The 27810-nt window shown below is 42.2% G+C and overlaps 2 protein-coding genes across 6 annotated transcripts; one reads left to right on the top strand and one right to left on the bottom strand.

Annotated features, from left to right (window-relative positions):
- The first annotated feature begins 250 nt into the window (after nucleotides 1-250).
- On the top strand, nucleotides 251-16603 carry ccdc80 (coiled-coil domain containing 80). 2 transcript variants are annotated; one of them, XM_044216236.1, is made up of 10 exons: nucleotides 251-1882; nucleotides 2131-2328; nucleotides 2928-3385; nucleotides 4067-4414; nucleotides 5894-6050; nucleotides 8680-8816; nucleotides 10848-10999; nucleotides 11999-12102; nucleotides 14825-14908; nucleotides 15654-16603. In XM_044216236.1, the coding sequence occupies exons 1-10, from the start codon at nucleotides 1189-1191 to the stop codon at nucleotides 15974-15976; spliced, it is 2655 nt and encodes an 884-aa protein (XP_044072171.1). In that variant the 5' UTR covers nucleotides 251-1188; the 3' UTR covers nucleotides 15977-16603. The 2 variants fall into 2 exon arrangements, with proteins under 2 accessions (XP_044072171.1, XP_044072170.1); XM_044216235.1 differs by having other exon boundaries at nucleotides 252-1882; nucleotides 2925-3385.
- Nucleotides 16604-17713: 1110 nt separating this feature from the next.
- slc35a5 (solute carrier family 35 member A5) lies at nucleotides 17714-26754 on the bottom strand. Of its 4 annotated transcripts, none has more exons than XM_044216237.1 (10): nucleotides 26597-26754; nucleotides 23480-23639; nucleotides 23242-23340; nucleotides 22402-22535; nucleotides 22044-22111; nucleotides 21421-21609; nucleotides 20514-20714; nucleotides 20287-20414; nucleotides 19165-19526; nucleotides 17714-18751 (listed from the first exon to the last, which is right to left on the bottom strand). In XM_044216237.1, exons 2-10 carry the CDS (start codon nucleotides 23604-23606, stop codon nucleotides 18683-18685), a joined length of 1377 nt encoding a protein of 458 aa, XP_044072172.1. In that variant the 5' UTR covers nucleotides 23607-23639; nucleotides 26597-26754; the 3' UTR covers nucleotides 17714-18682. The 4 variants fall into 4 exon arrangements, with proteins under 4 accessions (XP_044072172.1, XP_044072174.1, XP_044072173.1 ...); XM_044216239.1 differs by having other exon boundaries at nucleotides 19258-19526; XM_044216238.1 differs by having other exon boundaries at nucleotides 23480-23636; nucleotides 26597-26748.
- Nucleotides 26755-27810: the final 1056 nt, after the last annotated feature.

The following is a 27810-nucleotide window of genomic DNA, read 5'->3' as shown; positions in this document are numbered from 1 at the left end:
ATAAACATGTAAAGACAACATTCATTTTTGCTTTTTTTTTCTCTCACTATAAACAGTTAGGGAAACATTAAATGGCCTCTAAGTTTAAATGTGCACCAGCTCGGTATTTCCCTCTAAATCATCTGTTTCTGTACAGTTTGTGCAGCAGAATCCGGAGCAGCCTCCTGCAGGAAGATGGGAAATCGTGTCGGATAGGATGGAGGGGATTTGGGGGCGTTTCTCTCTTGGTTTTAAAGGAGGAACTTGACACTGAGTGTGATTATGGTCATTTCTCTTCCCGGTAATGTGGCCAGCAGGGGGGCAAAATGTTCAACTTTTACCCACTAAAGCGTGCTTTTAGTCAGCTACTTAATGTGTTGTGCTTCAGTGAAACCTAAAAGCATCCCAGCGCGCGGACAGAAACTTTGTACGCAGGCATATCTAGTGAAACGGGTGCTGACTGCAGGCTGAACTGGCAACCGACGGTCCCGGGGCAGGTCCTGCCATTACGTCGCCAAGAGTCCGGAGGCTGAGGTTTGTGTGGACATTTCTGGGAAAGCCTCCAAAGCTCTGTTTTGCCAAGGAGAACCTGGGAAGAAGCACAGGCGCGTTTTCCTGTACAGACTCAGCGCAGGTTTCCAGCGAGGTTCAGACTGTGCGAATCTCTGTCGTCGGAGGTTCCTCCTTCCTGCGCGCAGGAGATCGTCCCACAGTCAGCTGGGAATAAACAATGCCCCAGGATTATTTTGACAGATTAAGTTATTAGGATGTAAGCGTGAGTGTGTTTTGGAGTCCAAATATTTTCGGCGAAAGACTTCATTCATTTTCTCTGGGGGCTGAGGAATTATTTCAAAGTTTGGGATGTTTGTATAACAGAGATGATCTATCACCCTGATCTCCTGGGATTATACTGGTAAACGGAAGTGTTGCTGAGATGAAGTTCTGGATATAAGTGTTTACAACAAACTCTTCTCTTATTCGCCTTGTCTGTCAGTGAAGTGGACTTCCTCAGCAGAAGGCATGCTCTGAAACAGATCACTGGCAGAATATTACGCGCCGATTCTGCACACTGCAGGCTATGTGTTCATCTGGAATTCATTGATTAAACCTCAAATGCGCTAAAGACGCGGCAGGATCGCGGCTCCACCACTGGATCCGTATCTTTCCCTCAGTGAGTGTTTAGCCCACTTTATCTGGAGTCTCGCCAGAATGCGGAGAGCTTTTGTTCTCAGTTTAGCTCTGATATATCTGCTCACCTGGACAGGCGAAGCCGACAGACAGACTCACCTCAAGCGGGTGCAGTTCCGCAGACGCTCAAAACTGGGACGTGCCCAGTTGGGCGCAACGGACAAGGAGCGCTTCGTCGGACGTGTGCGCCCTGGGTTTGGTTCGGCAATTTCGGTGCACAGCTCCAGGAACGGGGAAGATGTGCAGGCTGACGAGGGTGTTCCAGTTTCCGCCCGGACAGGGACTGTGCAGAGAAAGAGAGCAGGAGGTCAGGGTCTAGGGCCAAGGAGAGGGGTGGCCGGACAGATTGGCTTACCCCGTCAGCCGAACATGCTGCAAGATGAGGGCACCCCAGGAGCGAGAGCCAGGGTCGCCCGGATGCCCAGCAGCGCCGGGTCACCAAATCTGCTGGCCAGTTTCGCAGGGAAGAACCGCGTCCTGGTGATGTCGGCGCCTCATGATTCAGACGGCTATTACCGACTGATGATGTCTCTTCTGAAACCTGATGTGTACTGCGAGCTCGCCGAGCGACACGTCCACCAGATCGTCATGTTTCATCAGGAGGGAGAGATGGGGGGCAAGGTGAGGAGGATCACCACGGAGGGGAAGGTGATGGAGGAGCCGCTGGACACAGCACTCATCCCCAGACTCATGAGCTTTCTCAAACTGGAGAAAGGTAAGTAATGGGTTTAGGTCGGGAAGGAGGCGATCACACTGTGACAGTAGTTTGTGCATGTTTGAGTTTGTATTTGGGGCAAATTACCTTATAACTGTCTTTCTCTAAAGCAACTTACTCTAAGTGAAGGTCAAGTTAAGTTAAGTTAAGTGAAGTGAAGGTGCTTGTAGCTGTTGAAATTCCCTTCTCACGGGAACCTCAACAGGATGTTTTCTGTTGTGGTGATCAACACATCTGTTGACCTGCAGGTAAGTTTGGGATGGTGCTGCTGAAGAAGACCCTGCAGGTGGAAGAGCGGTACCCCTACCCTGTGAGGCTGGAAGCCATGTATGAGGTGATTGACCAGTCACCCATGAGGAAGCTGGAGAAGCTCCGACAGAAAGGCTTCGTCCAGAAGTGTAGAGGAGCAGGTGTGGAGGGTCAAGTGGAGGAGGGCCCATTCACAGGTGAGAGGGGGATTTTGATCATTATCACAGGAGGGGAAGCCACAAGTCCCACTTTTCTTTAACTGGCATCTACTTAGAGGGTCAGCTCACACAAATAACAACAAACAAAGCATACTTTTCTCTCTAGTGGCATCTAGCCATGCAGATTTTGGTTTAATTTGAGCACATTTTGAGAAATATTTCTGTGAGACTTCTGCTTCCACAGAACACTGAGTCAGCTGTTTTCATAGGGGCTATTTCATCAGAAGAAAATAGTTTCAGTGAAGACTATGACTGTGCGTTTTGTGGTTTATCCGGAGCAAAGGGGACATCGCATGGCTAGATGTCACTAGAGGAGAAGTGAGAAAATCTGTTTTTTGTGGAATTTGTGCTCCTTTTAAACCATGATCCCTTAAAAAGACTGAAAAAAATATTATTGCACTATGTATCAGTAATGTCTACACTGATTAAGCATGTCATCTTTCAATACTTGAAATTTTAAAATAAAACAGTCAGTGATTGGACATTTTTTGGAAAGTTAAACTTTATTGGACTAATGTAATATTGTTGAAGCAATCCACTGTCCACCTTTTATCTGTCTTCCTGTGTGTGTGCAGCAGTAGATACACCAGTAGAAAGAAAGCCAGGGAAGAAGATCTTCAGAAAGCCCACCACCACAACAACAACTACCACCACCACCACCACAGCAACTACAACCAGGCCCACCACTACCACCACCACCACCACCACGACCAGAGCAACAACAACCACCACCAAACCCACCACCAGAAGAACCACCACAACCACCACAAAACGACCAACCACCACCACCACTACCACTACCCAGAGACCAACCAGAGCCCACACCACAGCCCTATGGCTCCCAGCCCCCAGAACCACTGCTGATCCTTACTACTACAACCCCAGAGAGAGGGACAGGTACCCGGCTAAAACCACCTCGGCTGGAGATAACCGCACTGACAAAGACAACAGAGATCCACACAGCCGCAAGCTGGTACCTGGCACACATAAACCCTCCAAGATCAAACCCACCAAGAGGAAGAATGGTGGAGAGAAGGTGATTCAATGAAAGTTAGCTGAAGTGTTGAATAAATGTATACCTGGTTCTTTTTGATTGACTGCAAAATTGATTTGGTTTGGTAAAAGTGTTTTGGGTTCATTCTGTATATAGGCTACTAAACCTGTGGAAAACATCTGTTCTAAAAGCATATACTTAAAGTAGTTCTGGAAATGTATATTATATAGGTAAGCTAAAATAGGCAAAATGATGACCGTGTTTTGCTATTAAATGTCACTTTTTCTTCTTGTGTGTTGATGAAGTGTGGGGATCAGATGTTTCTTCATCTATTCATCCTTGATATATAGAACATTTTGTAAAAAAGTTTATTTTTTTAACTGAGACATTTATGTCTATTTAGCAAGTGTTGATTTGAATATTATTTTCTTAGTAATAGAGTTTATGGCTCTGGAATGGGCCTTTTAAATTGAAGTGCTAAATCTGATGGATGTGTGACTTTGTACTGGTAATGCTAACTGCCAAATGAACTACTGTTGCCTCGCTTTTTGTGATTTATGAGACACTGGGTCTTAAAACTCAAAAAAACAGCACAATTGAACATTCTTGTGAACTGGGTATTGGCTAAATCATTAGTCAGTAATGCAAGTGGAAATGTATTGACATAAAAATGTTGTGGACAATTACTCTCAAGTAATTAATAACATATATTTATCTGTGCAGGTGTTGACTAATGAGTACGAGGACAAGTTTGAACCCGGCAAGCCAACAGCCAGTGATCCTGTGGAGACAGAAACCTTCACCGACATCAGTCCTACCAAGAAGGTCAAGGGCAAGCACGATAAGCACGACAAGAAGAGGAAAAAGAATGACAAGGCCGCCAAGAAGGCAGAGAGGACAGGAGGAAAGGCAGGGAAGGAGGGGAAGATCGGGGGAAAGAAAAATGGAAAGAAGCTGTTAAAGTACCCTGAGAAAGAGGACTACCCAAAGCCCACTAAGAAGCCAACACCCCCTCCAAAGGGAGCTCTGGCCTCCTTCCTGGACTACTTTGAGAACAGGAGGCGGCTGCTGGTGAGTGCATGACATAACTCACAGTTCATAAGAGGCTCACTACCTCTCTCGCCTGGCAAACCTCCTGCCTTTCAGTCTTAAGCCAGAGGGAAATATTAGTGCTCAGATACAGTAGCATTATTAAGCTGCATTGATCTCACAACTCCCAGTACATACACATGTTTTAAAGGAACAGTTCCACATTTTGGGAAATGCGCTTATTTGCTCTCTTGCCGAGAGTTAAATGACAAGATCGATGCTCTGCAATCTGCCAGGCAACCAGCAGAGACTCCAAGAAGTCACTGCACCAAGCCACATAACCCTCCTGAAATCCACAACGTGTCATTTTCACACTTCACTTTATGTATGGATTAATCATATGAGATATGGCGTGTAAATTAGTGATCTTTAGAGCTGCTGATTGACAGATTTTGTTACCCTTGGACGGAGCAAGGCTAGCTCTTTTACCCCTGCTTCCAGTCTTTATGCTAAGCTAAGCTAAGCTAAATGGCTGCAGGCTGTAGCAGGCTATTATTTGGAAAATAAGCCAAATAATAATTTCCCAAAATGTCAAACTATTCCTTTAAAGTACATTTTCAGCATTCATTGAGTTTTCTACATCAGTAGTGATTGGAACTTCACCTACAGAAGTCTCTTCTTTTCACAATAAGAGACAGTGTGCCAGACAAGTCAGCTAGCCAATTAGAGCAGTGATCCAACAGAAATGTGTGGCAAAACCATTAAATATCACAATCATAAATCCTTGTCTAGACTTCCACTTTTGACTGGCTTCAGAGTTTTCAGCCAAAATGAGCTGTGAAGCTGGACGTAGCACCATCCTGCACGATGAACAGCTGGAAATGTGGAGCAGGAGGAGGTGATCTGCAGTATATTGCAACACCAGTAAGAGGGAGATGTTTTCCAAAACAGAGTACTGGAAAGTTATCTGCTAAAAAATCTCCACATCTGGATAAGTAATCTATTGTTGATTATTTTTTACCGGTCAGCGGTATATTGCAACACCAGTAAGAGGGAGATGTTTTCCAAAACAGAGTACTGGAATGTTATCTGCTAAAAAATCTCCACATCTGGATAAATAATCTATTGTTGATTAATTTGTACCGGTCAACAAACCGGTAAACACCTCTGTGCTTTGGGGCAGAAAATCATTCACTTGTTTCCCCCTTTATTTTCTGTACTGACACTGCTTTATAATCACACTGAATGCTTTGTAATATGAATAGGCGTAACTTATGTGGAGCAGCCATCCTCCAGCTCTCTGACAGGCTGCACAGCTGTGTGCTAACAGACTGTGTGTCTCTGTTTTGCTGCCTGTATAGATTCTTATCACAGCAGTGTGGGCAGGCTGGGAAAATATGCCCCATCCTCCGCCTGCACGTTAATGTAAACACCACCTCTGCAGCACACTGTGTGTGTGTGTGTGTGTGTGTTTCATTGCGTATAGATGACACTCTAACCTCCCTCCCTCCCTCCTTCCAGCTGATTACGTCCCCCAGTGAGGAGAACAGTATGTATGTTCAGCAGAGGGACGAATACCTGGAGTCTGTGTGTGAAATGGCCATCAGGAAAGTCTCCATCATCACCATCTTTGGCTCACTGATCAACTCTACCATGAAAATTGACCACTACCAGCTGGGTAAGCAGCTCCCACATGCAGTGCTAGCACACATTTTCCTTCTCCCATCATGGCATGGGAAGGTTCAAAATGCATTTGTTTGTAACTCAAATAGGCTGTGCAATAGATGATTGGCAGCTCTCTCAGGCATCAGTGTTAACATATCCAACCCTTCCATCTGGTTGAGCAAATGCATCCTTTGCTGTGGTCCGTGCGGTTGCTGAGTCATACACTACTCTGAATAACTGTTTATGAGAATCCGAAGTCTCTGGATGTTTTCCACATTTTAATCTTACGGTGAAATAGGTTTTGTGAGCACTCTACTGCACTTTACTTTACTCTGCTCTCCTCTTCTCAGTCTTTTCTCTCAATCTTACACATTTTAAAGTGAAACTCTAGTACCAAAATATTGTAAATATAGCAGCTGACCTATCATGCAATGGCAGCAGGTCTCTTTGTGCTGACGAGGTAAAGGTATATGAGAAATGAGCTGCACATTTTGCATCTTTTTTTAATTAGTTGTTATCTTCCACCACATTCTTATCTACTGTGTTCTTCTCTGCTCCCTTCTAAATACTAAAATAAACATGGTCAGGTGTTCTGTCATCTTCCTACACTGTAAAATATCCAGTATAATTTTCGTAATTCAATGTAAGTGATCTGCCCTATTTCAAAATATTATAATTTATTTCTTAAAAAATGACCAAAATACATTGTACTGTACTGTATTCTTGCCACATAGCAGATTTTATTTATTATTTAAAAGTTACAGTGTCCAGTACCCAGTAGTAGTCAGTGAGTTGTGAAAATTTTTCGAGTCACACTTTCACTACATGACGTGCTACTATTGCTAGTGAAGCTACAGTAAGTTCAGGGGAAATGTTATTGTGCGAATGTTCTCCATACTAAGAGGGAGGCCAAGTGAGGTGTCTCCTGCCACGTCTGCTGTCCTGTCCTTGTTCTACCTTCCTTGCATGATGTGAAACCAGACGCGTTCAGCGACAATCTCTGCTCTGAGTATAACATTCACAATGTACTCTGACTCTGCCAAAGCCACAGTATTGTGTACGTCTCTGTGCAGGCAGACGTCTGATTCCTATGATCTTGGCTTCTTTGCGTGTAATCCTGTGGTGTTTACTCTCAGTAACAGTACTTTTGTATTACTTTGAAATGTTACACTTTCATTGTATTTATAGTGATGAGATGGGAGTGTGTGGGTCTTCCTGTATGAAGTGAGATGAGCTGAGCAGCTGATAAAGTACAGGTGTCTGCATCACATGTATCAGGGGGAGGAGAGGGAACCACGTCCAAAATACATAACTTCCTTGTGTATCATCCTGAACAAGGGGGGTAAGTCTGCCTCCTCTGGAGCTGTTTAAGCTGGAGACAGTTAATTCATCACACCCACACACATACACACTCCCACTCAATGCAATTATGACAGCTTTTGAAAATCTCCCTTTTATTAAACTGCTTACTACTTGTTCAAAGGGAACAAACTGCTGTTTTTATGAGATGTGCTGTGTCATTTGCTGTGCTTGGCAGCCCCTCATATTTTGAGACCTTTTATAACTGTCTCAAACCTGAAGCTTCAGTTAGTGAATGTTAACGTCAGGACACACAGACCCACTCTGTAAAACTTTATGAGTCTGTCACTCCACATGACAGCGAGGTTTTATCCAGATGGAATGCTGGAAAAAGTGCCGAGGTGACGTCACCGCCCCCACCCATGGTAGGACTCGGTTACACTTTTGTTCCACTTACCAACCAGAGGGTCAGTGTGTGTGTGTGTGTGTGTGTGTGTGCATGTACTGTATACAAACAACTGGTTCTTTCAGTGATGACCCTCCTGGAACATATTTGAGTTTGTTTGTCGTATTTTTCTGTGTGTACATGGGGTTTTCCTGATTTGATTGCTCATACACATTACACAGCACAGAGTGGGTGAAACAACCACCAAAAACACTGCTCTGTGGTCTGTTTGTGTGTGTTGTGCACACATGCATTGAGGGAGTGGTGTTGAAGGCCTTTGCTTTGGCCAGCTACAGTAAGTTTCTAAGGAATCCGACCCTGCCAGATCTCAGTGAATAAAGGCTGCTCTTTGTCGAGTTTGTCCCTGATTGACTCTGCATGTTTCCATTCTGCTCTTCATTGCAGAGTCTACTTCACTGTCCTGTCAGACACATTTTTCAAAGCAACATTGCTTTGAGCTTAGCAATTTAAAACACATTTTACAGGGCTGCACACTCACATTGTGTTTGGGTTATGTGATTTATTAAGGGAAAATGTATCATCACAATTGTACATCGTTTTACATTAAGAAGTCTGACAGTTATGTGACTTTCTTACAGTTATGTAAGAGCATTTATTTGTCAGATGTGACAGCTGACAGTCTCATGAACAAAATGTTTGTCAGAATTACATTTTTCACTCGCATTTCTTTGGAGCAAAACATCAGAGCAAAAGCTGAGATGTCTGACGTTATTAGATCTAATATGGTCTTATGTTTAGGTTTCACTGGTTTTACTGATTTCATAGCACAAGCCTTTTCTCCACAAGAAACATTTTAAAAAGAAACATCCCTGTTAGTTTACCTTCACAATCAAATAGTTTGAATGAACAAATATAAACTTTCTTTTTTCTCATCCAGAAAATGACAAGCCTATGAAGGGTCTTCGTCAGGAGGACCTAGTGAACCAGGATCTTATCACAGAGCTGAGGAAAGAGTTTAGCATGACACATGATGACTTCTTCATGGTTCTCACTGACACCGACATGAGAGTCAAGGTAAGGACTCGCTCTCTAGCTGTGTGTCCCAAAGTAAGGGGCTGGATCGTTTAAAGTCCTTCTAGACAGAACATGTTGAGATCTGTCCAGTTTCAAAGACTCCTCTGTCTTTTGCCTACATTTGGAGAACAAAACTGGTGTATCCTCCCATAATCCATTGCACAGCAGACGTTGTTTAATGAAGCATTCAGGCAACCCAAGACAATTCGTAACGTCTGGAAATATTATGTGACCACCTCATTTTTAGCCACGCTAGCGGCATGGCTCTATGGATGGCAATGTTGGGTTTTGGTGTTACGTTAACTTTTCTTTTTTTAAATCACTTTATCGAACATGAATTAAAGTCATTTATTATATCCGTACTCGGTTCATAACCCCCAATCAATCATGTTTTACTGTTATAGGTGCTATGTTGAGAACTCTAATCATCAAAAATATTAATACTTTTAATACAATAGAAAAAACACAAATTTATAAAAGTAAAAAAAAAAGAAGAAAATAAATAAATAAAGATGTGTTCTTCATACAGTGCAGCCCAATAAGCATTTACATGAATGCATCAGGAAAGACAGGAGACACACAGTATATGTGTACTTATACATACATTCTTATATACGCATGCAAATCTGTGTGAGCATGCATATCTAAACATACAATCGCATCCATTAACTTGTCATCTCGCTCCGTTATCAGGTCAAAAACGATTGACATTCAGCCTCAGCTGCACATTGTGTTTAGGTCTAATTAGCACATGTTAGCATGCTAACATGATAAACTAAGATGGTGAACATGGTAAACATCACCTGCTGAATGAACATCAGTATGTTAGTATTGTCATTGTGAGCATCTTAGCATGCTGACATTAGCATTTAGCTCAAAGCACCACTGTACTGTAAATACTGTATATCGCTTGAACTAGACCAATGCAGGATAATGGAATAATGGAAAATAGACATGAGCTCCATCATGTCTATTTATTGCTATTTAGATACTGTGAGTCAAGGCGGGAGGAGTTGCAGGTTCAGCCTAGAATTAATTTTTTCTGAGTGACCTGCCTTCATGGGCCACATCCTTTGAAGGAACCGGCCCCTGAATTAGGACAGATTGTGAAAGACCCCTATGATATCTTAACAATCTGAACATGACTTTCTACTTTCCCTCTAAGGTAAAAATACTTACTCTTTTTCATGGTGTACTGGTGGATTCCCTTAAGTTAACTGTTATTCTACTTTATTCATGGCACTGCTGTTGGTTTGTTGGTCTCTACACTACACTACTCAACCTTTACAGGTTCACCACCCATCTGCCCAACACTTTCATCTTCCCTGTCACTTTGAAGGTGGACTGACCTGGCCTTGTTCTGCCAACACGCTGCCCTCACTAAAACACTGTTTTAATTCACACAACATGACATTTGCCCGGCACCTGTGTGTGTGTGTGTGTGTGTGTGTGTACATGCCAGGCTGTTTTTGGACAGATTCATCAAAGAGGCCAGTGTTCACCTCTCTGCTGACAGAGTCAGAGACAGGGAAGTCTGTGAACGTACAAGGATGTGGGTGTGGGTATGAGACAGAAAGTGGCAGAGAGAGCAGAGCGGAGAGAGGTGTGAAAGAGTTAGAACGAGCTGTGCAGCAGATTCAGCATATCATAAGGTGTGAGAGTGTGTGTGTGGCTGTGTTACATGTTCTTGCATGTGTTAGATATTCATGCTGAGAATGCCTAGCATTTCGTAAATTAAATACTGTGTTATGTTTAACTGATATGCCTTGTGCTCCTTCCCAGAAGTTATTATGAAGAATGCCTGTGATGTGGCAAAGGCCACACCACATCTACTAACGTGTTCCAAAACTTCACTTCATTGGAAACAGTTTCCCCATTGTTTTAAGCAATGGAAGTCTATTTTCATATCCTCTGTGTCGTTTCCAGATTTCTTTTCACAGGCATATTGATTTGTTTATCCTGTGGCTTCACCACATTTCGAATCAACCTTTGGGAGAGTATGACTGGTTCTTGTTGATGTTATTTTGTCAGCAATCCTATGAGGTTCCCATCGCCATGAAGGCCGTATTTGACTACATCGACACCTTCTCCTCCCGCATCCGGGACATGGAGCAGCAGAAGAAAGACGGGGTTGTCTGTAAGAAAGAGGACAAGCCCAGATCTTTGGAGAACTTCCTCTCCAGGTAAAGTTGTTTCTATAAGTTTTAAATACACTACATGGCCAAAAGTATGTGGAGACCCAAACATTACACCCATGGGTGTCAATATGTCCAAAACATTTTGGAACCTGGCTGCAGAGATTTGCTCCCATCCAGCCACAAGACCATTAGTGAGGTTGCAACTCTAATTCTTCCCAAAGCTGTTGGATGGGGTTGAGCCAGGGCTCTGCCACACCAAACTCAGAAAACCATGTCTTTATGGACCTGGCTTTGTGCACGGGAGTGTTATGTTAAGTTTGATGATTACCTGAAACTGTTGCCACAAAGTTGGAAGCACACTACTGATGTAGCATTACGTTTTCGCTTAATTGCAACTTGCCCAAACCATGAAAAAACGCCCCTTAAGTACACAAAAGTATGGCCATATAGTATTTCTTTTAACATGCATAAAAACAACCACCAACCACTTGAAAGGGCATACTGTATATGAATATCTCTGCTTCACTGGAATTGGCTTTAATAAAGCTGTTGGACTGAAAAACTGCGTCACCTTGAATCGTAGATATTGTTTTAGTTAAGTGTTTTGTAGTCAGAGTTATTGGATGGTACCACCAGGCTCTTCCATCAAAAATCTGTTGCTTTGCTCAATAATCTGGACCACAATTTATAGGTTCTATAAGCAGCATTTGGCAGATTGCGGCAGCCTGTTTGTGCGTGAACCACAGATATTAAAAGTAGCATAAAGCCCTGCCATACCTCAAGGCTGAATCATTGCAATCACATACTGAGATGTTTAAACCAGACAGGCTGTCTTTTGTTACCATGGAGACCTGAATTCCAGCTCCAGATCACAGTGCTGAGATCTGGCAGGTTTTTGACCATAATTCGGGGTTGTCACCCTCTGGCAGTAATAGTATGGGAATATGTTAGTGTACAAGCACAAACTCCTTGTCTTAGCACGGAGCTTTCACTGCTGCACCAAAGTGCCACTTAAATCCAGGCTAACATTTTCTGTGATTGTAGGTTCCGTTGGAGACGTCGCCTGTTCATCATCTCCGCCCCCAACGACGAGGAGTGGGCCTATCAGCAGCAGCTCTACGCCCTGACCAGCCAGGCCTGCAACCTTGGTGAGTCACTCTAAAACTAACCTGTGACTGGTCGATTAACTCACTTTCCTGAGGTCAGGAAAGGGACTTTCAAGGGTCAGTTCACTAAAATAAAAAACTATGCGTATTTTCCACTTTTAGTGGAATCTAGCTATGCCGAGTATGTTATTTGCAGAGGTTTCACTGGTGAGACATGCCACTACTGCTACCCCAATGCAATGGAGGTGCATTAAACCTGCAAGAACTGATTTTCTGGCCACTTGGCCACTGGCAAAGGCCTGTTCTGTTCTGTCTGGGACTAACAAGCTCTTTTCCTTCCCTTCCTTTCCACAGTTACTTAAATCTTATTACTGTTTATCTCAAAAAGAGACATTTATCTAAACTTTTGCAAATCTCAACATCCTGATGTGTCTGACAGATTTATGTAAGATAAATGTAAACTTTAAATAGCCCACGGTGAACTCCACTTCTCAGTAAAACCAAATAAATGCTGTCATGTGGAGTTTCTCCCCTACTTGAACCTCATATTCCAGCCTTGTTTATATGAATTCAAGATTTCTGACATTTCTCCCTGGCTCTTACTTCTTTCCCTAGCACTCTCCCATAAAGCAGGAACCTAGATGTATTAGTCACATTTATGACTTTGACTCTTGCACTATCTGCCATCTGATTCTTATGTTGACAGTTTAAAAAGAAATTAACTCACATTCAACTAGATTTTAAGACTTAATTTGATGCAAAATTCTGATCCTAAGTTACTATTTTGTTTATATGTTGAACATTTGAGGAATTTCAACTTATTCTACTGCTGCACTCTCAAGTCACTGTGTCATAAGAATAAGTCAGCTGAATACTGTGCCACTTTCTAAAAAGGCATACTTTGTAAAGAGTTTATAAGTTGCAACTAATGGGTTTATTAATGGCTAATATTCATCATCGATGCTTTAAAGGTCCAGTATGTAACATTTAGGAGGAGCTATTGGCAGAAATGGAATATAATATTTATGAGTATGTTTTCACTAGTGTATAATCACCTGAAAATAAAAATCGTTGTGTTTTCGTTACCTTAGAATGAGCCGTTTATATCTACAGAGGGAGCGGGTCCCCTTCCACGGAGGCCGCCATGTTGCACCGCCATGTTTCTACAGTAGCCCAGAACGGACAAACCAAGATAGGGCTCTAGATAGGGCCTTTTGCGTTTTTTCACGAGTTTCGTGGCCACCATAGTTTGTCCTACATGCTTGGAAGGGCATGGTGAGGCGAGCAGTATTCAAATGGTTGCAATCTACAATGTCAACGCTAGATGCCACTAAATCCTCCACACTGGACCTTCAGTAATCAGTAATAAGCCTTGACTTAGGACAAGTTCTGGGTTGCAAAGTTATAAAAAATACCTTTGACTGGTGTTTGCCCTCCTTCTGCCTAACCTTTTAGCTCAGTCTTTATGTTATTAGTGGACCATTTGACCACTTCTGTAAAAGAGATGCAGAGCAACAACTTATTAATATCTGCAACTGCACGCTTGATGTATTATTAGACAGTGAGTGAGTCATTGGGTTTCTCATGACTTTTATTAATGATGCTTTATCTTTCTTGTGTCTTTATAACAAACCATCAAATCTGCAGTTAATGTCAGTACGTCAATAATTGTCTTTAAAGAGTAACACCATGCAGAAAAGCAGTCTGCCACTGCCCTCTCTGTTTGAAAGCCTGTTTCACCTCTGACCACACCTGTCAGAGGTGTGCTTTGTTGCACCTGAAACCACACCAGTGATGTCACAGGAGTACACCTTAACAGGTGTACTTCAGGAACCTGGTGTTAAGTTACTTTTTAATAATGTCTAAAAGCTTCTTCCCCTAAAATAATTCATGACGTCTGGAAGTGTAAATGTTAAGTTTATAAAAGGATTTTGCTCCAGATGCTCTGCGGCTCTTTTCTCACAGGTAAGTGGTCAGTCAGTTGGAGGGGTCCTCTGATGAATTAACCAAAAAACGACAAAGCAGCAGCACCAACACCAGCTAAAGGTGTTTTTACAACCTGGCAACCATACCAGGTGTCCTTATTAATGGTTTCTTATTAATCTATAAAGCCTTTACAAATGTATTAACCATAAAAAGCCATTAGTTATAGCTTGTACAGTAAGTCTCTCTTAAAATATGCCATATTAGAAAGTGATACCAATTTGTGACGTCAGCAGGTCTGTACACTGTTTTTCCATATGAGTGAGTCAGGTGACTCAAGAAAAAAGCATGTCTTGCTTATCAGCAGGCCCAGAACAGGGTCTGTGAGGGCTATTTTCCCTTTATGTGTTGCTCTTGGCTGGGGTTGACACCCAGGGCTGTTCCCTCCCTCCCTGCCCCAGACAAAGGCCTGTCCTGCTGACTGGGCTGAAGGCCTGAGAGGTTTGATCCCGGTATTCAGCACTTGGCTCTCACCAAGTAAAGCCTGCGCTCCCCTGTGTTTAATGTGGGCTTTCTCGCTTCAGAGGAAACAGCTTTTTGGCAGGATTCATCGGACCACCACGTTCTCCTCTCTTTACCTAGAAACCAGTGCTTAGGATGGTTCCAATAATAAACAGCCACAGTGAAATCAGCTTGGATAAGCAGGACCGATGGATAAAAACAGTTGGTCAGCATATTACAGACACTATGTTCTTGTTTGAAAGTCTGACTTTTACTGTAAGATATTTGCTTCTCTCTGATGTGTGTTGTCAATGTGATTGTCGTTGCCATGGTGACATAGGTCTGAGGCACATCGCCATTCTGAAGTTGGTCGGCACGGAGCTGCTGGATATGGGCGGAGTCTTGGAACTCTATCCTATCAATGGTAAGAACTTATCAAGTAATGAATGGATCTGGGGGTCAGGCATGTCTGCAGCAAACACACTAACACACACATAGTATCTCTATTTCTGCACATAGTACCTCCTTTTACTGAATGCTAAGACCGTGCCCACAAACTGACATTTGATTAACTTGTTTCACTTCAAAACAGCTCAAAAATCTTGCCCCAGATCTACCCTCCTTATCCAAAACCAGAATCCCAGTCAATCCACAAGTCCCCCTGCACAGGCCGGTGTTTCTGTATCCCACTTCTCATCAGTAAGACACAATATGGTAAAGAGAATGTAAGCTTAAAGGTCCACTTACTGTTCCACCGTCCATGTCCCCAGAGGAACTTCAATGATGTGTTATTGACAAGGACACTCTCCATACAACCTCACAGCTGCATAACAATGTGTGCTGCTGCTGTGACAGGAGACTAAACAGACAGAATCAAAATATGAATTATTTCTTTCATTTCGTATGACCTGGTAGATGTTGCTCAAGAGAACTCCTAATCAAACAAGGCGTAACTTTACTGGGAAAAAAGAAATGGGAGTCAGGCTTCTGCAAGACTGTAGAAACCAGAGCTGTTGCCAGTGGAGGTTTCTGCTTTTGGCATTTGAGTTCAGCGTGTGGAGGTACAGTAAATGTTAAACATGGAAAACATGGCTGTACTCTCTCTGCTGTAAGAATAAAATCTATGTCTTAAATACTTCATTCCTAACCTGAATCTCTGCTCCGTCCAGGGAGTGCTACTGTGGAGCGTGAAGGGCTGTCAGCCACCCTGGTGAAGGACATGAGGAACTACTTCCAGATCAGCCCAGAATACTTCTCCATGCTGCTTGTAGGGAAGGACGGCAACGTTAAGTCCTGGTACCCTTCACCCATGTGGTCCATGGCTATTATCTATGACCTGGTAGACTCTATGCAGCTCCGCAGACAGGAAATGGCCATCCAGCAGTCACTGGGTATGCGCTGCCCTGAGGACGAGTATGGTGGTTATGGCTACCATCAGCATGGATACGAACACGGTTACCAGGATGGCTATCACCAGGGCTACGGTTACTAACTCCTCCCTCTGCCTTGCAGCTGGTACTTGGCAGTATCGGCCCTCTTCCTTTCACCCATAACCTTTTTTAATCTTTCCTACAATCCTCCACCAGGCAGTTGGCTCAGATGGAGTGAGGTCCCTGAATGTTTTGTAGCACTTAGTGAAAGCCTCAAAACTGTTGCTTTCACCTATCCAGTTCTTTGAGATATATATAGCATAGTATGCTGCAAGTAATGGTAATTTTTGCAAGGGGCTTTAATCAGAGCCGGTTAGTCAACAAACGTGTAGATGAGCCGGGAGGTTCAGGGATCTGTTGTGGACTTAGTTTTTGTTTTATGGATTTGTCATTTCTGACTTCAAACAAAGAGTGTTTTGCACGTTATTATATTATTCCTCTCCTTCACTTGCATTCCAGGTCAAATTTACATAGTCATGTCATCAGCACAGACCTTTATTTTGTAGATAATGGGCTAAAATAAGACATATATGTATTTATTGGACATCTGTTGCATTTGTGCAGTTATTGATTATTATATGAAAATAAGCTGTCACATTATTTCTCTTTTGTAAAGTTTCTGTTGCTATACAATGTTCTTATTTATACTCTATTGTGCTATATGACAAATAAACATTTGTTTACTACCAGTAATGGTCTCTGAATTGCTTGCTGTGCACAGTTTATCAATGCTCACCTGCAATGTTTCAGTCGAAACTTAAGCAGTGCAAGAGTCTTTTAAGCTACATCTCCTCCTAGTGGCCTAATAAGATGATGAAGGGAAATACTTTGGCCATTATTGGCCACATAATAATGAATGCAAGAATCAAACAAAAGACCCGCACACTGTACTAATAGCTCCCGTCAATGTTTACTGAGCAACGTTTCGATCTAATGGAGATCTTCGTCAGGCATTGCTCAGTAAACACTGACGGGAGCTATTAGTACAGTGTGCGGGTCTTTTGTTTGATTCTTGCCTTCAGTTTGCTTTTTGACCCAGCACCTGTTTAAAAACAATTGGGGTTTTTTTGGTGTGTGTACCCTACACCCTTTTTGTCTCATGTAAGAATGAAGACAACCCTGTCATATATTAAGAAACATGTGTGCTGTACTACAGTGGTAATGAAAAATAATAAAGATGGCTTTCAACTTCCTTAACCTCATGGTCCCTTTAGTGGGTCTGTTATTAGCAACCCATATTGTGCAGCCAAGAACTGAAAATTGTTTTCCTCCGGGATTTCCAAACATAAAACATACAAAATTCAGCTTAAATGTGTATGTAATGATGTAGCTGCTTTTGGGTAATAATATTTTACTTTATGTTGTAATATTTCACTAAACATTAACACAATGTTGATTTAATGAAGCTCTGGAACATTCCAGGGGAACAAAAATCATAGTTACACAATGATAATACAACGAGGTTCATCACTTCTTTCCCAACTGCCTCCTCTTTATCGTATCTTCTACTTGTCTTCTCTTCCTCCTTCTTCCTGGTCCATCCTCTCCTGCCATCAGTTTTCATCCACAATCATTCTTTTCTTTTTTCACTTCTCTGTACTCTCCTGTTTCCCAACACTACTTTACCTTTCGTCCCCACCCTTGTCAGCATATCTATGGTCCCTTTCTTCCCTCAGATCTCCACCTCCTCTGCCATACTGCTATTGCTACGTGTGAATTTAAATTCCATTACTGTCACTTATATTTAGACAAAATTAAAGCCCTTTACTTGCAGTTGATTTCAGAACAACTAACATTCATACATGTTAAAATTTAATGGCACAAACAAGAATCTTAAAAGAAATACATTTCATAGTATTTCACAGCTGCAATACATCAATACTAGTCATGTTACAAAAAAAAAATGTTCAAGGCCAAGAACCAAGAGCCAGTTTGTTGTGCTTTCAGAAATTCAGGCATACTAACTGGTCTATTATGTCAATGCTCTGATTCTGGTTCATGTTTAATAAAATACACTGAGTGAGCAGAAAAATAGAAAGCCCTGTGCACTGTAATGGAAACACAGTCCTGTTGTGTGTGTACATTTCTGGTAACGTATAATTTACAATTACATGGAAATGTTTGAATAGGTTGTGGATGTGTACTGGACTGTTGCTTAAGTTTTCCACAGTGTTTAAATATTGACCATAGATTGAATAAACACTTCTTTTACACAATGCCAACAACAATTCAAAACAGAACAAATCCATATACAATCATAAAACTGTCTGAAATGTGCAATGCAGTGCAGTGAGATAACTTCTGTTATGAAATGGTGCTATATAAATACAATTGAATTGAAATTTGGCTGCTGGTCATTAAAACAATCAATCACCTGCAAGCAGTCAAACAGCTGCACATACAACAGGAATCAGAGGAAAGAAACTATCCATATCAGAAAACCTTAATGATCCCAAAAACAGTGACAATTATTTCCCAGCACATATATTGATTTATCTTCCACTACACTGATGACAGCACTCATACACAGACAGGCACATTTCAAAATATAAACAATAGCCTTAGTTATCACAAGTGTCCGACACAGTTCATCAGTCCATCAACACTGTCTGTCACTGTTTAAACGCTGACAGTCATTCAAGTAAATGCTTTGACAGGTAGAATCTGAGACCATGCTGCGTCAAAGAGAACAAGTCTATAGTGCAGCTTAATATCAGCTGCAGTGAAGAAGAAAATGTTCTGTCTTGTAGAAGAGCCATAACTCAGTACTACAAAGACTCCTCCTCAGATTCACTGTCTGTGTTGGGCTTTGTCAGGAGCTCCAGCTCCTCGCCGTCCTACGACAGAAAACACAAAGAGCAAATCAGAATACATGCAGAAGTGGTGAAATCCAGTGGACAAACCTGCAGACACAAAGGCCTTTCTAATATTAACATCTAAGTATCATCACCAAACACCAACTTTCTAAGTTGGCCACTGGTCATGGAAACAACCTCAAAGTCCCACTAACTCCAGGACAGTGTCCTCATAAGGCCCCCATAGACATCTGTTCTGTTTAATAGCTTCCTCTTTCAAAATCCAATAGACCACATTGACCTAATGAAAGGCACCAGCATGAGTCTGAATGCTGTTTACAAGGGAATCAGGTTTCCTCCTGCATTGAAGAAATCACATTATAGAGAAATGAGAGCCAAGTTTCCTACAGAGAACTCGGTATGTGTGTGGGAGGAGAGGACCCTTACCCCCTTACCTGGAGGTAAGGCGAGTGACGCTGGGTGGAGGAGTGTGTGGGCTTGTGTGCGTGACTAGTGAAGGTTTGTGGTTTTTGTGGTTTGCTCCCTACCCCTCTGGACCTCTCGAACACCTCTCCGTTGATGACCCGCAGTTTTTCCTGCTGCAGGCTGTATTCCAGGTCCTTGGGCCGGCTGGCGTTGTAGATAAAGATGGCCAGCAGGACCATGGGAGCCTGGAGGAAGAAGTCCAGCGAAGGGCGGAAGTCGAAGAGGAAGAGGGAGAGGGCAGTAACTAGAACAGTGGTGATCTGGCCTGTCAGCACATGGAACATGTTGTCTCTGAATTTCAAGATGAAGGCCACAGATAAACCCAGGGCAGCTGGGGAGAAGACAGAGAAGAGTGTGAGTTTTTCAAATGCGCACTTTAAATTTCATATATTATTCATACACATTCATCCATTCACTGTCTTTACCATATAAACAACAGCACTGGATATTTGCTCAAAAGCTTAAAATGACAAGTTTCCTGACCTCTTTTAAGTACTTGCATTACTTACAAGATTACTAGGTCACAAATTATGACTGCAAAAAATTCCTGTGCAGTCCAGAAAAATTACAGCACTGGTTTTTTTGTTAAAACAGCCTGCGTTTATATTTAGTAGCATGAGGTTGTTGGTTGTTGGAAAGCGTCGGACTTGAAAACTGGAGAGCAGGGTTTGCGTCCTCTCTCCTACCAGCCATCAAAGCTGTTTTCTTGTAACAATGAACACAATCTTTCCATATGCCAAACCATGATCATTATCTTTTCCTAACCTTAAAGTAACAGTTAGACATTTTGGGGAAATGTGCTTATTCCTTCTCTTGCCGAGAGTTAGATGACATGGTTCATACCACTTCTCATATTAAATATGAAGGTACAGCCAGAAGACGGTTAGCTTAGCTTAGCGTAAAGAAGCAGGGGGAAACAGATAGCTTGGCTCTGTCCAAAAGGTTAAAAAAAATACACCTACCTACCTAAACTTAACCAAGGGGGCATCAGATCAGAAAACACTCATATCAGCCTTTTTGGAAGACACTGACAAATCAGCTATTTTGTCATTTAAGTATGAGGACTTGTTACTTAACTACTGTTCACTCACCTGTAACAAGCACCAGACCCAGGGAGTAGATGTTATGTCCATGGAGGAGGCCACAGTGGAGGGTGAGGCCTCGTGCCTCACTGCCGAGCCCCAGGGTCAGACCATTAAACACCACACCAAAGGCATACCTACAAAACCATGCAGCAAAGCGCTAAGATTAGAATGGAAGACCTGAATGTAGCCATGTGTCTTCTGCCTTATTATTTTCTTCATTAGTCGCCACTCACAATTTACTGTTCTGGATGAAGATGCTCTCAGTGAGCTGGTCGCCTTCTTTGAGGATCTTCTCGTTGTAGATGTTGGCCATGGCTGAGATGAAGCACTGAAGGATGAGCAAGATGTGACCCACACCCAGAGATCGAAGCTTCCCAACTATCCTGTCCCTCCAGGCCTGCCCGGGCAGGGACGACACCCACGATTCACTGGCACTGTGGTGGGACAGAAGATGTGAACAAGACAAAATAACTGAAAATGAGGCAGAAAATAGGCTGGGAAAGTCTCACTGCAGCCTGGAGAATCATTGAATTATAAGTACTGATTAACAACTATTGAACCATGATAGACAGTGGATATTTTGTCCTATGAGGCATCAAAAGGGAACTCCACCGATTCTACATATCAAAGTCAGTTTACAGGTCTTGGAGTGTACTACTGCATATGTGGCTTTTTTGTGGCTCCAGAGGGGGCTGCGCAAATCAGATAAATCACCTCAGGTGATGTCACGTGAGTCAGCGTCGGCTGGGGCTGAAGACGACAAGTTTGAAAACAAAAAAATCTGTTGGTGTGCAGCCAGAAAGAAGTGAGCTCACCAGACCTCTGCAGCCCGCTGCTCATCCCTGCTGCAGGCTACATTAGCCGCTGCTAGCATAACTCACCCAAATCTCCAAATTAACTGCTCGCAGCCGAGTTGCACTGTGGGTAATGTAGGTGCCAGGTTTTGACAAGAAACAAGAATGCATGGAATAAAAAAGTCGATATCTCTGGTTCTGTTGCATCGATTTTGATCCTTTTTGTTTTAAACTGCCCATCATGAGTCCGACAATGTTATAGGAGGGCAATGCTAAATTGGTGGAGTATTCTTTTAAGGTATTTCATTCATCACCTATTAATGTATTTCTGCACTGATCATGTTACCTGCTGTTCCTCATCTGCTCCAGCAGCTGTGTGTAGAGTAGGCAGGAGTTTGAGGGGGTGGAGAGGGGGTTTGAGTGAAGACCTGGCACAGCAATGGAGTTTTGGCTGCCCCCTGATCCTGTCGTCAAGGAAACAATGGACAGGAAGAGGATAACTAACGCTGCCCACTGAACCCAGGACAGGCGCCTCCTGAAGGAGGAAGGTGAGAAACAAAAAGATTTGGTTAATGTGTAGTTGAAATGATGCACAAGTGACTAATTTGATGAAATAGTACTTACTTTGAGTATTTCACTCAACTTAAGTTTGACTTTGCTTTAATATAGCATGGCAACAAGTACAGTACATTCAATATTAATTATATAATTAATATTGTATTACAGTACAGAAAAATCTCACTTTGAAGCTGCTGAAAGTATGTTTTCAGGAAAACACTGTTAAAATATTTGGTTAAAATGGAAGACATCTCTTCTAAACAAGTCACAAAAAGGTAATGGAAAAGCAACAGCATAACAAAGTGTATCAACAGATGCACACTCATTTCATCTATAGTCAAAATCACAAAAACATACACATTATCCTATTGAAGAACAGAACATTACAAAGTTATCAATTGAGCCACTTACTTCAGAACAATCCTGAAGAGTACAGCTGTGGTCAGGATGACAAAGTTGGAGAACAACACCGCCATGGCCTGGGGACAAGAGCACAGCTGGTTTAGAGATAAAACAGCAGACTGATAGCAGAACATAATAATAATAATATTAATAACACCAAGGCTTTGGGTAGGACATTTCGTAAAAGATGGTATGATATGAGAAGGTAAAATCTACATTAAGATAACATTTTTCACTGGATTTCAAAGAGTTACCAATAGGGTTTGGTTTTATTTAATTTCCCCCAGAAACCCTAATGCAAAGCTAACACACAAAGTATTTCCTTCAGGTAGTGGTCATATAACTAAAGATTTAAGTCTTAACTAACAGGCTGCAGGTAAGTCATCACATAGAAGATTATGAAGTTGTCCAGAAAGTAGAGGAAAGCAGGTACAGCCCACTTCAGGGACCTGAGGAAGGACGAGCTGGAGGAACAGCCCAGCTCTCTGCATGATCGTCCCTCTAAAGAAAACAGACAAAGAGAATAAACATGCCTTACCATCACGCATACTGACACACGGAGACAGCTGTGACTAGAAATGGGAGGATAGAAAATATTATCACCTACAAAAAACACTCAAGATAAGTTGATCGTCCATTATTGTTGTTGTTCCATTAAGTTGATTTCCATTATCGGGATAATCGTGAATATCCTCACATGAGTGACTGTTTTTTTTTTTTTACTAAAACAGGTCCAAAGTAGGACAGTTTGACTCTATGCCACAACACTGTATTTCTACAGTCAGGGGTAAATTATATTTACTGATGCAATGGACGAAATTGTTGTCTGTACCATTTGACATCATGTAAAAAAAATGCAGGAATTATCATGTAAGAAAGAAGACTCACACAATGTTGCTATTTTTTTAATTAATTTAATTATCCTTTATTTATGCAGGGGGATCTTATGATTTATAATTGCCTTATTTAAGATTGTTTGTTTGTTTTTCACTAAAAAGATGTGTGTCCTATCTGTGATGCAATAAAAATATTTGTTTCTTGTGTAAGGTGTAAGGTGATTCCAGTATGTTTTAGTGCCATTTTAAGAGTTTCAAGCATATTTTGATGATTATCGGGATAATATCGTGAATCACACTTAATTTGGCCAGGATAATTGTGACATGAAATTTTCATCTCGTCCCATGCCTAGCTGTGATTTAATGTTTACCTCGGACTATGACCCTGACTGACATAGCCAGACAGAAGAGCAGTTTGAGTGCCTCAGCGAGCAGATTGACAGATGCAGGGAGGAAGTCATACTTGTTCTCTGCACATTAACCACAGACAAAGAGACACAGTCAACAAGATGCCAAATGTTCAGTGGAATACATAGAAACATATTAAAAATCATGTTATCTCTCTGTGGGAAACAAAAAGCAATATCTGTCTCATTGTCAGTCAGTCACCAGCATTGGCAGAGTATTTGAGCAGAAGGATGCGACTGGTCCCCAAGGTTACGAAGCCCAGGCCGAGGGCCAGAGTGTAGCCCGAAGAGCGGGAGCACAGCCTGGGGCAGGATCGGCAGCACGCCATGGCTAGGACTGGAACTGGACGCAGTCAAACCTGCTGTGACGCATTAACAACACAGACACACACAGTGCCGGTATCACGCTGGTGCTCAGTATCCTAGGCACCCGGAGTTTCGGATTCAGAATCCGGATTGCAATTAACTGGTGAGAACAATACTGAGATCAACACATTGATTTCAACACATTTTCAACATCTCAAACTCCATCTTCAGTCAGAGCTCGGCAGGGTATGCGAGTGAATAAGCAACTGACAGTGAAGAAAATATATTGGAAAATGAAGCAAACGAGGGGCATTGAAAATAACATTGCAAGTTCCTGTGGCTAAAAATCACGTGGATGATGCTGTATGAGCTGTGTAGAAAAATGTGACGGGCATTTTACAACTGGATTTTCATTGTCGGGTGAACTTTCATGTGATGAAGTGTTCATCTGTGAAAAAGCTAATCAGGAGCAGTCAATATCTCAAGAAAACATCAGTTGAAATTCAAAAGTTGCTTATCCCCAGGAGCTGATCACGGACTATTAGCATCTCATTTACGTAGCCTTGCTGATTTATTCTTAGACTTGGAAACTCAGTAGCTCCATCACACTTGACAATAAAAAAGATCCAAACATGGAAATCACTGGAAGCAAGCGCCGACAGCTCTTCTCTATCCATCACGAAACGCCACAGATTACACTCAGTCACCAGTGAGGTTGCTAAAACTACATGCACTCTAATACAACAGTCCTGCTAAAAATCCTACTTTCATGGAGGTTGTAATGTTCAGGTTTTGTTTAAACTGTTTTAGAGACGTGTTGATTCAACTCAATGATCATTTTGGAGGCTGCAGTTTGTGATGCTGTTGAACTGTAATGCGTGTATCTATAATTTTTTCCACCCTATTTACATCAATTCTGTCCTGGTCTGACTTCTTCTGGGTTTTTAAGAACTATCTTCTGCTGGATGATCAGGCATGTGAGGGCCATGAACAGTAGCAACAACCAGGCACATACACTATCGCTTTTTCGGTAAACTTTCCACTCACTTTTACTAAAGTTACACAAAGCTCCAGTGCTTTTCCGAAATAATAAAACCAAGCTGAGTAGGATGATGGCAAGGCTGCTAGGCCAGACGATTAAACATATATCTCATTTCTCAAGCAGAAACCATCTTAGTCACAGCTTCTGCTTTTCTTCTTTGTAGATTGAATATCTTTGGGGTTTGGACTGCTGGTCAGACAAAACAAACAACGCCTCTTCTTCCTGAGGACACTGAAGAAGAACTGACTGTCCTCAGCTGTCCTGGTGAACTTCTATCACTGCACAGTAGAGAGCATCCTAACCAGCTGTGTCACAGTCTGGTGTGGGAACTATGGGAACTCTGCTGCAGAGCGCAAGGCACTGTGAAAACTGCCCAGCGCATCACAGGGACTCCACTTCCAGCCATCGAGGACATCCAGAGGAAAGGCTGTCTGCGTCATCCCACCCAGAGACTGTTTTCCCAGAGACTGTCCTCGGGTGCCTCCGGACCAGGACCAGCAGACTGACAAACAGCTTTTTTCCCAGAGCTGTCTTCCTGCTGAACTCTGCTCCCCGCTGAGTCCACCGTCCCCTCTTATACCTTAACTTTAAATGCTGCTATATTGTTTTTGCTACATGTACCACATGTTCATTTGCACTACCGGACTATTTATTTATACATATATTTCATCATCTGCACTCCAGTACTATGTACTGAACACTGCAATAACTCATCTACTGCACTGTTAACTTCTTCTTCTTCTTTTCCTTTCGGCTGTTCCCTTTCAGGGGTCGCCACAGCGAATCATGTGCCTCCATCTAACCCTGTCCTCTGCGTCCTTTTCACTCGCACCAATTAACTTCATGTCCTCTCTCACTACATCCATAAATCTCCTCTTTGGTCTTCCTCTAGACCTCCTGCCTGGTAGCTCCAACCTCAGCATCCTTCTACCAATATATTCACAGTCTCTCCTCTGAACACGTCCAAACCACCTCGATCTGGCCTCTCTGACTTTATCTCCGAAACATCTAACATGAGCTGTCCCTCTGATGTCCTCATTCCTGATCCTGTCCATCCTCGTCCCTCCCAAAGACAACCTCAGCATCTTAAGCTCTGCTGCCTCCAGCTCTGCCTCTTGTCTTTCCTTCAGCGCCACTGTCTCTAAGCTGTCCAACATCGCTGGTCTCACCGCCGTCTCGAACACCTTTCCTTTCATTCCTGCTGATACTCTTTTATCACACAACACACCTGACACTTTTCTCCACCCGCTCCAACCTGCTTGCACTCACCTCTTCACCTCTTTTCCACAGTCTCCATTGCTCTGAACCGTTGACCCTAAGTACTTAAAGTCCTGCACCTTCTTCACCTCTGCTCCCTGTAACCTAATCTACTGCACTGTTAACTATTTCCATAAATTGCACTACTTAATATTCATTGCATTATTGTTCATATCCATCAGCATACTTCTGTTTATAGTAATGCCATCTGTATATAATGTCCATAGCACCACTTGTAAAATATTTTCATAATACTGCTCATTTATGCACACACTTTATATCCTGCACTTGCTTATTGCACTTCTGGTTCGACCTAAACTGCATTTCGTTGCCTTGTACTTGTACATGTGTAAAGACAAGAAAGTTGAATCTAATCTAATCTAAAACTGTAATGGGAATTGTTCGCTGCTTTCTGACATTTAATAGACTAAAGGACTAATCAAAAAACAGAATCGTTACCACCAGTCTTAGAGACGATCTCTTACAATATTCTAATATGCTTACAATAATCATAAATGAGTCTGCGCACACAGAATTTAAGTATTGTACCAAACGAGCAAAGACCTATAAACTCAGCTAGCATCATTTGCACCACAACCGTTGTGTTTCTGCGAATAAACGCCCCAAATAAAAGCAAGACACGTGTTCTTTTAAATGCGCTCACATATATTCGCGGATACGGTGTGAAAATTAAACAGTGTTTATGACACTTACTTGTTATTCTCCTTTTCTCCAAAACATAACTCGTATTGAACCAATCGTTGCACTTCCTGGTTAATCTGCGCAGGCGTACTGGCACAGGTGCCGTGTTGACGTCATCCTACACGCACTGCACGTCGTTGTGACTCCCCTGCTACACGGACTACCGATTGTCCGCACTTAAGAAGTTCCGGATCTGTGTCACTCAAAAACTGCATGTGAATAAAAACTTTACTCTCTCGTGCTCAGAAGCCGAAGGAAGGAAGTCGCATTTATCTAAAGTGGTGTTTTTTTTGTTTTGTTTTTTTTTTTACTTTTGGCTTGCATACTTTTGCTTAGTCACACAGAGATTTAGTGATTATTAGGCTAAATACGCTATGGTGGCCCTGAGGGGGGAAATACAACAACACTGGACAAAACGCTTAAAACATCATTAACAAAACAAACACATCATTAAGAAAAGAGCTGCTATCTATATGCAGACTTGTGTATACTTCCCCTGTTATATTACAAATTTTTTTTGGCAATATTGATAGTATTAATATTTTGCGTTTCTTTAAATGTAGACTCCCCCCCCCCGAAATGTTATTTTCTGTACTGTGGTGGTGAGAAGTGTCATGATGTCTTGTTTTGTGAAATTCTATTGTGTTTCTCTAGTGTTGTGTTTTTTGTTTTATTGAATTTTACTGTCTAATGTTGTTGTGCTTTGAGGGCCACTAATATGTAGACACACTATTTTTTTTTTATTCCTAAATGAGCATGAAATACAAGTCAGAGCAGAGCAAGTCAAGTCTAGGTGGAAATTGATTACGCACATTTAATCACAATTAATTAATTACAATTTCAAAGTACCTGTACGTTACTTCATTATTTCCATTTTCGGCTACTTTCTACTTCTTCTTCACTAAAATTCTCTCGGTCCACGACATATGATCAACGTAGGAAATGTATTGCTATAAACTACTCAGCAGTATATAAAGTAGTTAAATTGGCTTCACATTAGCCTACATTACACACACTGCTTATGTTGAGTAACTTCCCCCAGACAACATGCTTTTTCCACACCCTGTGCAGCAGTTCTGTAGCGTGGCCCTATAATCCCATGCACATCCCAGCTGGGTGTGTTCACAGTTACTACAGATCACACCTGGCTATGATGTTTGGTGTGGTCAGAGGTTCAAGAGACCTTTCAACCCTTACAGGTCAGTGCAGCTATGTTTGTACTCCTT

This window comes from Siniperca chuatsi, linkage group LG12 (genome assembly GCF_020085105.1).
Source record: "Siniperca chuatsi isolate FFG_IHB_CAS linkage group LG12, ASM2008510v1, whole genome shotgun sequence".
Classification (NCBI taxonomy): domain Eukaryota; kingdom Metazoa; phylum Chordata; class Actinopteri; order Centrarchiformes; family Sinipercidae; genus Siniperca; species Siniperca chuatsi.
This window is presented reverse-complemented; position numbering and strand designations above follow the sequence as displayed.

What these genes read in the sequence shown, in the direction of transcription:
- slc35a5 (XM_044216237.1), bottom strand. Translation starts at nt 23,606, where the DNA reads ATGGCGTGCTGCCGATCCTGCCCCAGGCTGTGCTCCCGCTCTTCGGGC. An exon ending in TGATGACTTACCTGCAGCCT is followed by an intron (nt 22,112 to 22,401) that starts GTTAGTTAAGAC and finishes TCTTGTCCCCAG; the next exon opens with GCCATGGCGGTGTTGTTCTC. An exon ending in GTCACTCGCCTTACCTCCAG is followed by an intron (nt 18,752 to 19,164) that starts GTAAGGGGGTAA and finishes TTTCTGTCGTAG; the next exon opens with GACGGCGAGGAGCTGGAGCT.
- ccdc80 (XM_044216235.1), top strand. Translation starts at nt 1,189, where the DNA reads ATGCGGAGAGCTTTTGTTCTCAGTTTAGCTCTGATATATCTGCTCACC. An exon ending in CTTTCTCAAACTGGAGAAAG is followed by an intron (nt 1,883 to 2,130) that starts GTAAGTAATGGG and finishes GTTGACCTGCAG; the next exon opens with GTAAGTTTGGGATGGTGCTG. An exon ending in TTGGAGAACTTCCTCTCCAG is followed by an intron (nt 11,000 to 11,998) that starts GTAAAGTTGTTT and finishes CTGTGATTGTAG; the next exon opens with GTTCCGTTGGAGACGTCGCC.